Source organism: Dryas octopetala, chromosome 3 (genome assembly GCF_963921425.1).
Source record: "Dryas octopetala chromosome 3, drDryOcto1.1, whole genome shotgun sequence".
Lineage (NCBI taxonomy): Eukaryota > Viridiplantae > Streptophyta > Magnoliopsida > Rosales > Rosaceae > Dryas > Dryas octopetala.
The window spans coordinates 25,452,564-25,466,675 of NC_141368.1; the positions used below are offsets into that span (position 1 = coordinate 25,452,564).

General features: G+C 34.1%; 2 protein-coding genes and 1 pseudogene across 3 annotated transcripts in view; 2 read left to right on the forward strand and 1 right to left on the reverse strand.

The window, feature by feature from the left end:
* Positions 1-249: 249 nt before the first annotated feature.
* Positions 250-1,838, reverse strand: LOC147292030 (putative FBD-associated F-box protein At1g61330; annotated as a pseudogene).
* A 5,877-nt stretch (positions 1,839-7,715) lies between these two features.
* Positions 7,716-14,112, forward strand: part of LOC147292031 (uncharacterized) — a 9,870-nt gene continuing 3,473 nt past the window's right edge. The window contains exons 1-2 of the mRNA XM_086238621.1: positions 7,716-7,837; positions 7,974-8,043. The gene's annotated coding sequence lies outside the window, so the exon portion shown is untranslated. The remainder of the gene's footprint in view (positions 7,838-7,973; positions 8,044-14,112) is intronic.
* LOC147292032 (L10-interacting MYB domain-containing protein-like) lies at positions 8,060-13,125 on the forward strand. Of its 2 annotated transcripts, XM_086238618.1 has the most exons (3): positions 8,060-9,916; positions 10,967-11,210; positions 11,987-13,125. In XM_086238618.1, exons 1-3 carry the CDS (start codon positions 9,527-9,529, stop codon positions 11,992-11,994), a joined length of 642 nt encoding a protein of 213 aa, XP_086094744.1. In that variant the 5' UTR covers positions 8,060-9,526; the 3' UTR covers positions 11,995-13,125. The 2 variants fall into 2 exon arrangements, with proteins under 2 accessions (XP_086094744.1, XP_086094743.1); XM_086238617.1 differs by having other exon boundaries at positions 10,967-13,125.

Genomic DNA, 14,112 nt, shown 5'->3' on the forward strand with positions numbered 1-14,112 from the left:
AAGTTCAAATAGCCATAAAATTTTAACTAATTGAGTTCCCAAAGGTAATCAATCCTTTTGATGCTGCCACATACAAAAATTGATACTGCAATGAAATTGCTAAAATAACTGTGTCTAGCTATCAATTATCAATACCCTCTACATACTAATATTAGACTCTAAAATTCTAATTATTAAACCTAAATGCCTACAACATTCTTGTACAAATTAACCATTGCACCATTGCTAGCTACCCCCACTTGATCATCATCAGTACCAAGTCTTGGAATGTTTTGGATAATCATAGAACTTCTCATTCAAAGGCCCACATATAATCACTGTGCAATATAGAGGCAGTGTCCAAATGTCAAAGAGTCTGGCGTAAGTGGGTAAATTCCTAGGATGAATAGTATTGAAAATGCCATTCATGGGTAAAACTAGAACCATTGTTTCCATGAACTTTGCCTTTGCTAAAAGCTGCTTTACCAAATATAGTGCATCCCCTTGAAACTTAAAACCTTTTATTCTGACAAATTTAAGCTGATTGTAGAAGTTGAAGTTCTTCTCCACATCCGGCTTCTGGAACAGTTCCAAGTAACGTCCCGCGCCACTAAAATAATGATCATTTAGCTGCAAGATAGTTGATGATTGAGATAAGATTAAAATTCTACGTAAGTGTATAAATTTAAATCGAATACACTGTTAATTAATTTGTACTCACATCGATAAATAATTTCTCTAAGCAAGGGCATTTTGTCATAAAAGAAAGAATGTCGTCAACATCACATAAGCTTGGACCTTCTAGGAACAATTGGAGTTCCTTTAGGTTTCGAAAGAAGTAATATATCCCTCTAAAATACCCGTCACGAATTTTCTGAGAAAAACCGTAACTCAAAAAAGTTAATTAGTACTCTATAAAATTATACATAATTTAATTAGTATTATTGAAGATAATTAATTACCTCAAGAAGTGTACTGGAAGTAGTAAAGACATCCACATCGCAGAGATTAGCAACAAGTCCCTCGACGTAGAAAGGGCTCATAAGCCCTGTGGGGGGCACAATATTGAGCATTGCCTCATTGAGGTGCAAGAAACGTTGAGATACTTGGAAATGACAAACAACCCCATTGTAGTAAAGAGATCGGAGCGTCGGAGCGTCAATATCAATCCTAGCGATATCCGTACAGCCTCCGATCTTCAACACCTTAAAACACTTGAGTTTCTGAGCTGGAATCCTTAGGTAGCAAATGCCCCAGCAGTTACTCAAGTCAAAGGTCTCAAGGAGAGCGCAGTGGTTGAACACTGTGTCCACCATTTGGAGGTCATAAATATTTACTTTTTTGAGGACTAGAGTGGTGAGGAGGGACAAACCTTTGGGATTTGGGGGGAGATTTAGAATCACATTAGAAAGCCTCAACACTTTTAGTGTTTCGACTTCTATAAAGCTGGAAGGGAGGTAGTAAGGCCACATGGCATGGAAAATATCAAGATCTAACTCTTCAAGGCCTTTTTCGCAGCATTTTTGGATCCATATTTCCATCAGGGATTCGTTCTTGTTCGCTTCAGAGTTGTACTCGTCTGGGTTGAAATGGAGCGTGAGAATCTTAATCTCAGGCCCGGAATGAGAACTCAAAACCCGATTGACTATGTTGACAGAGTCGAACGGGCCGTGCTTCAGCGCAAACTCTCTGTCGAAATTGAGCTTGCGAGCCAACAACCAAGACTTCTCAAATCTCTTAGCTACGAGGCTGGTCTGGATGACGTTTTTGATTGGGAGGAATGTGAATATATGTTCAACCACTTCCTCAGGGAGGCAAAAGGTAATGTTTTGGGCACCATCTCTTCTTAGAGTTGCCATCGATATGAAAATATGATGATGATATGAGAACGAGGGTAGTGATGATGAGGGAAATAAAAATCTAATGATTTTCTCAGGAAGGTTTTAATATGAAAAGTACTCGGAGGAAATCTATGGGGGATGAAGTGAAATCTTCAAGTACCAATGAATGAAGATAACAGAAGAGAATTCAGGTGGCTTTAGGGTTTTAGAGGCTGCTTCCCTTCCTTTTTGGTATGTCATTTAATGCGTGTTTTTGAAGAAAATTCAGGTTTTTGCTGTTTTTGCCTTTTCTGGCTTCCCCAGAGGAATGAGGCAAAAAACTCCTTCTTTCTTAACATGGAAGCTGACTTATCTACATTCAATGTTTTTTCTTTCAAAAGAAATTAGTTGGATACAAATTATCATTCCAAAAAAAAGAAGTATATGAATTAAATATTAAATTATCATTCCAAAAAAAGAAATATATATACGAACATATATTTAGTCATTCAGATTTTAAAATGGTGAAAATCATATCCTTCTTTTAGTTACTTAGTGATCGAGGACGTAGGAATAGCCTTTAAAATGGGTTGGAATCAACCCCCATTTCATATTACCTTTAAGAATTCAATCCCTGACTCTAAAATTTGCTCTCCTATGAATGCACAATCACCTTTCCAACTTTAAGCACTGGGTTTAAATAACTAATTATTTTATTTCTATGAGCTTGTTTATAGGTACATGGTGCATCGAACACGATCGAGTTGTCATTGAATCTTATGGTCCTGAGCGTCTACTAATGGAATAATATTGTTAAATGTATATTATTTGTTGACCACTTTACCAACCCTATCTTGCTTACACATACGGACATACCTTTCATTGACATAATTAAGTGAATTTAACTTAAGTCCCATGTTTGTAAGATACACGAAAATGTTATACTTCCTAGTGATATAAATAATTTTATTCCTCCTAGTGAAGTCAAGTTCTTCCATGAGGAGGAATAATTAGATTAGCTTAAGTTTATCAATAACTATTGAACGGAATTATCTCTTTAAATTTGACAAACTTTCTTAACGGATTAATTAATTAGTTGGATGACATTTGATCATAAATAACTATAATGCTAGAAAAGTTTATAGTAGTTGTAAGTCGGCACGTGCCACATACAGTTTTTGAATTAAATGTATGCATGTTATACTACTTTATAGCTCATAATTGAACAAAAAAGTATTTTTAGAAACACGTACAATTTCATATAAATACTTATAATTTGCATGTCCCGAGAATCTATTATCATGAACGCACCGAGAATCGTCTATCATGCACGTGCCGAAAATCTATTATCATGCATGTGCGGATCTTATATATTCTGTATATTTTACATGCAAAGCAGGCATCGACGTACTACTATTTAGTCTACGTACGCCTTATGAAAAGGTTTTCTAGAAAACATAAATTATTATGAGTTATATCAAACTCGAATGACCTATATATAAGATATGTTAAATAACATCGAATCAATTTATTTTTAAAATTTTATTACATGATAATATGAGTCTTTTTTTTTTTTTTAAATAAGCATTTTATAAATCCTATAGCCAACATAAGCAGTACAAATTAAAACATTTCACAAAAAAAAAAAAAAAAAAGTCACTATAATATCATTATATTGGCATGAGCATATTTGAGTTTTTCCTCTTAATTTGAGTTAATAGGAAACAATATGAAATAGCAAGCTGAATGGACCCCCAAATAAAGCCATGAAATAAAAGATTGAGGGGGCCACGGCCACATATATATAAATATATAAATACATGCCCTTTTCATTGAAAGATTTCTCAAATAATTTTATTTAAGAGATCCTTCATGGGGTCTATTCCATATAGTATTTTAACGATTCGAACGATCTATTTTTTAGGTCTATATTCAAAGATCATTTTTGCAAAAAATTAGACAAATCAAAAACCATTAAGCTATCAAACTTTGATCAAATAAATAGACAAACAAAATATTTTCAATAAACCCTTGAAATGACGACATTTATTTAATGGTCAAATGGTTTCTGATTAAATATATTTTTTGCAAGGACAATCCTTCAATGGAGACAAAAAAATTAGACTGTTCCGATCATCAAAATACAGTGTGGAGTGGACATATCTAACTAATTAACACAATTAAGAGATGCTTCAATGAAAGGGGTCTGTATATAAATGTATATGTATATTGCTAGGTCTAGTACTGCATACACATATAAACGAATGTTTTAATAACAAAGAAAAATTTACTCTAACTAATTAACCCAATTAGGATGCAGTTTAGTGTGCCTTGATATATTGCAAGACTTAATTTGGAGGCTCATATTATATTTGAATTATAATGTGACTGGGATAAGGCCCAAGGGATTATATATGCATATATCTAATCAAATCTGGAAACCATATACATAATTAGTCAATTTGGGGTCCAGTTTGTACTGGACTACAAGTACATGAATCCATACTTAAATTTAATGACGTATCTAATCAATTTTATGTATAGTGTTTTGTCCGTGAATTTGTTCGATCATGAACTGAATAGGAAGTTGTTGAAAATGTATGAATATAAACTTTACTGGAAGTTCTCTATGAATATTGTGTTCATCAACTTGGAATCTGGGAAAATGGAAATACAAAATTTGCAATACAAATTAATTAAGTTCAAATAGCCAAAATAATTTTTTTAACTTCTTGAGTTCCAAAGGTAATGATCATTAAAATGAAGATTTAATTACTAAAAAAAACCAACTATTTTAGGTATTCTTTTTTTTTTTTTGCCAAAGGTGTTCTTTTCTTTAATTAAGAGTATCTAACCAAGTGAATACTATTGTGGAGTGTTAACAGATTATCCAAATTGATATGAAGTTAGCGAATGAAGATTTGAGAATGCTGGCATTTACCTTTCCTAATTCCTGAGATGGTAAAATCTCTCTCTCTCTCTCACACACACACACACACACGCACACACATTCTAGTAAAGGTATGTTGTTCTTCTGAAATGATAGTTTGTTCATTTGTTGCTAAATTGACAAGCAGTTTCACAACCTTTTTTATTTGATTTTCTTTCCAAGTTGAAAGGGTGGCCAGCATGTTCAATTACCTTATGATAAAAAGTAGATCCTTAAAGAAATTCTCTTAAGTTGAAAGACCCTGAGCACTAGGAATTCTGTCCAAAGCAAATTAATATGCGTAAAAAAAGATTTGAACTCATATATTTTGTGCTTGATGGAAGATATATAGCTGAAATTATATACACCGGTTTGTTTTCAGTTTTTATTTAATTTCTATGTCTTTATATGGTTTTTAATGTCTGGCCTGTTACAACCAATGTGACTGAATCAAATCTGGCTGTCTGTGCGTAGGAAAGAACTGGGGATGTTGAACTTGCCATGGTTTCACATCTGATCTATCGGAGAGGCCATAAAGAATCCTTTAATATTTGAACTGGACCATGATCTTATGATGACCGGCCTGTCATTCAAAGATTTCTTCTTAGTGATCGATTATGTACATCATCACCCATTCTTTCATCTATATATATAGCTTTTTCAAAAAAAAAAAATGTATATCTCCTTGTGCTAATTTATCTGTTGTGATTTGCAGGCTGACCCATTCAACCGATCCCATCTTACAGCAGACATGCTGATACCAAACAATGAATTAAAAGCAAGAATACAAGAGTTCATTAGGTCCAAGAATTGGAGCAACGTAAGAATACCAAACAATGAATTAAAGGCATGCATAGCTAGCACCAAGACAACAATACAAACCACAACTAGTGAAATGCGTATTGATTAGGACATTAATTGTTGATAGGGTTGTTAGTTTTTGGGATGATGATTGTTTGTACCGAGATTTTGATAAGTAAATTGATTGGGCCCAAAGCCCAATTCTACGATCCAATTCCTTGAGGCCCAGGTTATTGACAAACAAAATAAATGTTGCAAAGGATCATTCTCTCGGCTACACCAAGCTGAGAAGATTAAAAGGACCAATCATGTAAGGACACGTGTTTTAGGAAGACTGATAAGTACTGGATGACAGCTGGTATAGAAGGATAAGTACAAATATCCAAACTTGTTCACTACGTACCCTACACGTGGAACAATCCGAGTGCATTTTGTGTTGAGTTTTCAGAGCCTACCCAAGTATAAATAGAGAAGTAACGACAAAAGAAATGATCGACTGACTAACTCACACCCAGAAAATTCTCTGCAAATTAACTTGCATAGTCCAGACATGGCCTGACCATTTACTACATTCTGTTTGCTCATAAAATTGTTGTTTGATTACGCATCGCATTCAATTTTCAATTAGTTATGAGAATTATGAATCTTGCTCTTTATTTTGATTTGGACTTATGCATTAAGTTGGTCTGAATTTCGTTTTAATTAGTCTTTATTTCTCAAATTGACTTTAATTCCTTTCATTGAATGTACGTATTTCCTGAGATCTGAGCATCAATTAAAGAGGAAATTATGAGGAATTGAATCACTTATATTTATTGTACTTCTTTATTTTAGCATTTTTACTTTCGTTCATGAACCTTTTCGTTTAAGCTTAACTAAGTTCATGAGGAAATCTCTATTCAATCAGTTAGATCTTAAATCTTGCTAATTTCCTTCAGATTTGCTTTCTTAGTTTCATTTAAACCCAATTGATTTCACGTTCAACTGTGTGAAGACGATGGACATTCTTTAAGCAAGTATCCAACACTCGCAAACATTTCTTCAGACACTTTTAAGCACCCTAAAGTCCTGGAATGCCCAGGCAACAAAAAGAATATAACATGATTGTTTGAGTTAGAAGTTCATTTTTCTTTCATATTTTCCTTTCAACAATCGCAATGTTTGATCTCACGTCATCTTAAGATCAAGTATGCGTTGGTTCCAAGTGCAACATCACTTGGTGGCACACCTTGTTACTTGTTATTTCGTTACATACCCGCGTCCAGAGTCTCATATGCACGTTGTGGAAAAGTGAATCCTAGCCTAGCATGTGGCAGGAAGCATTTTTAGCCATAACAATGATTAACATTTTAATTAGCCTTGGAAAATTAACAATGGAGAAGTTTTCTCCAAAGTGATTGTAAGTAATGTAATGTCAATGATCATATACGTCCTAGTAGATACTATTAGTTATCTTGAAAGGTGAAGCTTGTAAAGTTGTGGAATTTCATTTTATTTCTTAATAAACATAACAAATCAGTAGAATTAGGGTGCGTTTGGTAAACATGGAAAAGCAGCTTTTTATTACAATTGTGAGGTGACACACAATTAAAGCAGCTAATTGGTGTTTGGTAAATATTAATTAAGTTGCTTTGTATGAAAGTTGGAGGTGAGTGTCCTTAACTATGCAAAGCAGGTCCTCCCCTGCTTTTAAAAGCAGCTGTGAGTTACAAAAAGAGTTAATTACACTTATACCCCCTGAGGTTTATCGTCTTTTCACATACACCCTCTGGGGTTTCAATAATTACACATACACCCCCTGAGGTTTCAAAACTATTGCATATAACCCCCTACAAGAGAAAAAAATAAATAAACAAAAAAGAAAATATTTGTATTGAGGTTGAACCTTACACCTTGAGTAATCTTATTAGGTCATTTTATCCCTTAGTATGCCTTTTTGCATAATTTCTCATTATTTTTTGTCTCATTATAGGGGGTTATATGCAACAGTTTTGAAACCTCAGGGGGTGTATGTGTAATTATTGAAACCCCAGGGGTGTATGTGAAAAGACAATAAACCTCAGGGGGTGTAAGTGTAATTAACTCGTTACAAAAAACCGGTCATTTAATGAAATATTTACATTTCCTATTATACCCTCGATCATGTTAGAAAAATTACATGTTATACCTCACATTTTCACGATGTTGTCTTCTCCGCCGTTCTCTCTCACAGTCTCTGCAACTTGAAAGCCTTCAATCGCCATTTCTTCTCGTCGTCTCCATCGTCTGTTGTCGTCGTCTCCATCGTCTGTTGTCGTCGTCTCCATAGGTTAGTGCTCTATGTTTCTCTCTCTCTGTCAAAATTTCCTAAATTTTTGATTTAGGGTTCCTAAATTTTTTATATCTGTGAGTGAGGCCAGGCTTGTTGTTTGAATTTTGATTTCTGTTTGGGAATTTCATCTTAGTTAATTAGTGCTTGCTGATATCCCAAGACCTAGCACGCAAGCTTAAGGCCATCCTGCTCAAGAAAGTCAGGTACAAATTCAATCAATCCTCCCAAAAAAAAAACCCCATATCTTGTTTTTTTGAATTAGTGCTTGCATTACAATAGTGAGTGCAGTGTGTTTGTGTTAATAAGCAGCTGCTGTTGCATTGGATGATTAAGAATCTTTCTGGTGCATATGGGTTTTGTGCGAATTGATGATTTATGGGGTTTAGTTTGAGATGTAGAAAGTGTTATTAAATTTGAGGCTTTGCTTTGTTGTAGTTTGTTTGCAGTATTATGTCTGAGAATGGCAGTGTTTGACAATCCTCCCAAAAAAAAAACCCATATCTTATTTTTTGTTTTCTTTTCATTTGGTGTAGAAATGATTGATGAGTAATTGAATTGAGTGAAAGGTTTATTGAATTTGAGGCTTTGCTAGCTTGTGGCTTGTTTGCAGTTTAAGTGTTTGAAATTATGTCGGAGAAAGACAATTGATACCCCATAGACAATGGATTTTACTTATTCATGTTTTACTTTTTACACCATTTTTGCTCCTAGTTTGTTTCAGACTCCTCTATGTGAATATTATCTCTTATGTATGTTAGTGAAAGTGGCTGCATGGGCAGTGTTGTGGTGATTATAGTAATCAAGTTGATGTAGATGTATGTCACATAAGCAGATAGTAAAACTGTCAAAAGATTCAGATGTCCTCCTTGGTATAGTATAATTCAAGAATGAAATAGGATAAAATATAAACCTCCTGAAACTTCAAAAATTTTGATGCCCTGAGTTGAAGAATGAGATTCCCCTTTGTTCTATTTGTAAAACAGCGCCTGGATGGGCACTCAAACAGGGGCATAAAGACTCGAGCAGTTACTTCCTGTTAGGCACAAAACAATTAATGAATAAAAAAAGTGGCTTTAAAGAAACTAGACCCAAGTATAGACCCAATGGCATTAAAAGATAATATTCCGAAGGGTAAAAGAAATGTAAGAAAATATGCTGAATATGTTTGGTGTTGTAGCTAGTTCTAAATCCCACTTTATTATGACTTCCTGGCAATTGAATGGAAAATATTATATTGGTTTATGGTGGAAATAGGACAAAAATTTATCATGGAAAAGCTCTTCTTATTTGAGGAGATTCATTTCAGGATATCTGAGCTAAGCTTGCCCCTTATTACCTGATAAATCTCAAAACCACATTCTTCACACGTATACACAGCAACCTGCATCAATGGCTTAACATCTGAACACCGCGTCACAATACCTGATATCTTCACAAGCTGACCAATATATGAAGCCTTGACCTCCCTAATGGAAAATGGCTGCCCTTTTGAAGATGCTTTTATGTAAACTTCACTAGAAACACAAATGAAGAAACATTAGTGAATAAAGAACATGTGTAAAAGTCAGTTTTTACATGATCAGTTGATATAAAAGTCAGTTTTTCTTGAGTCACTTCCATGATCAGTTTGGTTTATTTTTGGCTATCTTTTGGTTATGGAAAAATGGAAACTGATGGGAAAGAAGAATGACTATCTTTTGGCTATCTTTTGGCTATCTTTTGGTTATGGAACCAAGTACTTATATACAGATGGGAAAGAAGAATGACTCAGGAGTTAAGGCTGTATGGAATGAGCATAATATACCTATATTTTGTGACCTTTGTATCAAGGAGGTCGAGGCAGGACGCCGTCCTACTACTCACTTTGAAAAGGAAGGATGGGAAAGTTTGAGGATCAATTTTGCTAAAGAGACAGGACAAGAATTATCTAAATCGCAATTGAAAAATAAGTGGGATGTACTTAAAGAACAATGGAAATATTGGAAAGAATTAAAAGGGAAGGAAACTGGTTTGGGGTGGAATCCCAAACTTGGTACTGTTGATGCTTCTAACGATTGGTGGCAGAGTAAAATTCAGGTGTGTAAATTTTTCATTTATTATCTTTTTGCTATATAATCATGAATTTGTCAATTGACTTCAGTACATACCACTGCTTTCTTTGATTTGGGATTGATTACTATTACTTATAATGATGCATTTAGACTCAATAAAATGTTTAATCATGACTTCTTTGCGGATGGGGAACTTATGCTAATTGGTACATGACAGCTTTTGGTGTGCATGTTTAGTCATTTAGGTGCATGTTTAGTCATTTAGGTGTGCGAGCTGCATGTGAAGCTGGCTTGCAGCCATGAGATAGATTGGTTTGAGGTGCATGCATGTCAGAAAGTTTTGTATGTTACAAATTAAGAGTATGCCAGAGTTTTTTCTGTGATCGGGACTCGGGTAGTAGTCTTTTGCTCTACTGTACGTGTCTGGTTTCCCAAGTGTATATAGCTAGCTAGCTAGCATATATGTGTGTTCTAGCACTTGTAATTAACTTTCTATGCAGTGTGCAGTACGTACAGTGATGACCCTGTTTTGGTTACAGGCTAGTCTAGTGACCCTTTGTTGCCATATATAAAAGGTGTTTTCCATGTGACAGATGAAAACAACGTATATATTATTAACTTTTAAAAATATATATATATTAATAATGAAGGAAAAGGAAAAACACAAAAATTAATAATGAAGGAAAAGAAAAAACACAATAGGGCTAAAGGATCTAAACAGGGGTTACAATATTGGTTACATACCCTAGGCTTGTACTTGGCAGACTTGGAAGACAGTTTGTTAAATAACTGCATCAGTTGCTGCCTGATGCAAAGTACATAGGAAAGTACATAGGAAGACAGTTTGTTAAATAAGTGCATCAGTTTGCTGCATCAGTTGCTGCATCAGTTTGGTTACACTTTCATTGTTTAATAGAATTCTTTGGGAATTAGATAAATTCTTTGACTTCATGCTTCATGCTTCATTCTTTAACACTCTCCATCCGCAATTGAAATCTTATGTCAAACTTCATGCTTTCTTTGACTTTATTGTCTTTTAGCTATATAATCATGACTTTATCTCTTTGCTATGCAGAAAAACAAGAAGTATGCACAATTTCGTAAAAATGGCATTAGTCCTGATATGGAGCAGAAGCTTGATAGGATGTTTATGAACACTGTGGCCACTGGCCAGCATGCTTGGGCACCCTCATCTGGTGTACTTCCGTCTGAAAATCAAGAAGCATCGAATGGTGATGACCATCCCACAAGCTTCTTTTTGTTGTTTACCATTTACAAATCCCACGAATTTGATCAGCCTGCATATAAGGCCAACAAAGGTAAGCCAATAGTGGCTCAACTTGCTTACTTTCCATTTTCCTATAAACGCAAGAAACAGGGAAAACAAAATTCAGAAATAAGTAACATTTCATAAAACCTATTATGTATGAAATCTGAAAAGATCATGAATGTGGTAGTGAAAAAATAAAATTCATGCAGTAGCCTAAAAATTTATCTAGCTTGAGAGAAAAGCTGCAGAAACAGGATTTAAATGAAAATGAGTACAGAAGGCAGAGATTGTAAACCAAAAAGTGAGAATTAAAGGTAAAGGACACAAAAAATATTAACCTATCCAGTTACATTCATAGTCTACTTGTTGGGTTTACGCTACACATGCGACTGAGTAGGAAAGAAAGAATTTCAGAGACAACATGTAAATAAATGTTACATTCATCCCCATGTTATATTAAGCCATTAAAAATGGTACAATGGAGATCCTGTCAAAGTTGTCATACTTATTTAAAAAGTAGTTGAATACTTATTTCCAGAAAGGACATATGGTAAGGATATTTATCAGTGTAAGTAAAAGACAAAATTTACAAGTGACCAAAGACTTGTGTAACAAAGGTTTCAGCCTCCAAACAATCATAAAATAAATTAAAAAAGATATATTACTACTAATTCAGCCATATTACTACTAATACAAAAGATACAAAAGAATTTGACAAAAAATTGTCTACCCTAAAAAAAACACCAATGAAGAGTCAATAATACTGTTAAATATAAGCTAAAAAATATTAAATACAATCCAGAAGCGAAAATAAACAGTTCCCAGTAATGTAGGGACATCATCTACATTTGGAGCACTTCTTCCATCCTTGCCATGCAAAGGAGTGCCTGTACTCTGAATATTGGGTTGTGGCTTGTGGTACCACAGTAAAGTATAACTTAATTATTATGCCCTATCAGCCACACCAGCGGCTGCAAGGTTCATTTCTTACTCTTAATTTACCTTAGGAACAATATGTCTTTGCATTACAAAATTATATAGAATTAATACTGTATTATTTGTGTTTGCACTCAACTACAGTAAAATCTTTATAAAATGATTGGACTACATTGTTCAGGATTCAGAAAGTGTAATGGCCCAAATAAACGCATTTCCAACATAAAGTTTATAATATGCTTCAGTAAGTTCCTTGCCTACATATGGAATGCTGGCATGCTAAAATATATTAATTCAAAGAAGAGTGTATGAACCTCAGGTAATCTTTCACAGGTTCACCTTGCAAGTTTTGACCTTGCCTCATTTAAAAGAGGTTCCCGGCCTCTTTGGACACTTGACACTTTTCATTGCAAAGAGATCAACAGCTTTGTGTTTGAAAAATACATATTAAAGCATGAAAGCAATCGGATTTTGCCCTCAATTCTATTAACACAAGAAGCAGACTCTCGCATAATGAAACCTACAAAGAACTGTTACACACTTACTCAGGGATAACCAGCATCACTTACAGAGAGAGATAAATGCAAATTAATCAGTACTTTGAAAACTTGGGTCCCTTACAGTCCCATTATCCAATGAAAATTGACATGCCAAAAAGACCATAGTCTACCCTTTGCTCCTTCAGAAGAAGGATGCAAAAGATTATATATGCTTCAACAATAAAGAGATAGAGACACACATCTATATTTTCTTCTCTTTTTTCATTTCAGATAATGAAGCACAGCTACATTTTCAAACAGAATGTGATGGAAATTATTGAACAACAGACTCAGTAACGTAATGCTCCCAATGGTAATTATGAATATTTTCCTAATATCATCTCCACCAAACCAATGAACAGAAACTGACTAGCAGACATCAACCCCAAGCTCCCCTCTTTCTTAAAAGTAAAACTCATACTTATTGACAGAGACGAAAATTGATTTGCTAATTCTACAAATTTAGTTGAGCTTCTCCAAACCGATCAATTAAAGAGCCACAAATTCAGACATTTACTTGGAGATATGAGATTTTCTCCAAACCTGGTTTTCGTTGTCGGGAAAATGGAAGGTGTCGTTGATCTGAGAGTCGGAGAGTAATTACTTTTTGGAACCTGGTTGTATACTTGGGCCTTAGTTTGGGTGCGGGCCTGTATACGTTTGAAGTTGTGCGATCAAGTTGCTCCATCAAGACTGGGCTGTAGTTGCTCAATAATTGGGCTTTTGCTCTCCATGTAACCCAAAAAAGAAAAAGAAAAAGACATGAATTACTCTATAATAAAATCCGACATGTTCTATTGTTCTTCAATCATTAGATTTATCTACATCATCTATATATGATCCGGAAAACATGTTATTTAACAACCGTATTTAAGTAAATATAAATAATTAAAAAAAAAACTCTAAAACATTCCTCAAGTTAGAAATGTATGTAGTATATTATTGAAAAGGACAAAAAATGGTCTAATTAATTAGTAATTACAATTGGGTACATTGATTGGTGCAGTACGAAAATATCCTGCACATTAGAGAATAGTATACTTGGACTCATTTATATTTGGGATAACGTTGAGTTTAATTTCTTTTTTATTTTCTTAAGAAAATAAAAAAGAAATTAAACTCAACGTTATCCCAAATATAAATGAGTCCAAGTATACTATTCTCTAATGTGCAGGATATTTTCGTACTGCACCAATCAATGTACCCAATTGTAATTACTAATTAATTAGACCATTTTTTGTCCTTTTCAATAATATACTACATACATTTCTAACTTGAGGAATGTTTTAGAGTTTTTTTTTTAATTATTTATATTTACTTAAATACGGTTGTTAAATAACATGTTTTCCGGATCATATATAGATGATGTAGATAAATCTAATGATTGAAGAACAATAGAACATGTCGGATTTTATTATAGAGTAATTCATGTCTTTTTCTTTTTCTTTTTTGGGGTTACATGGAGAGCAAAAGCCC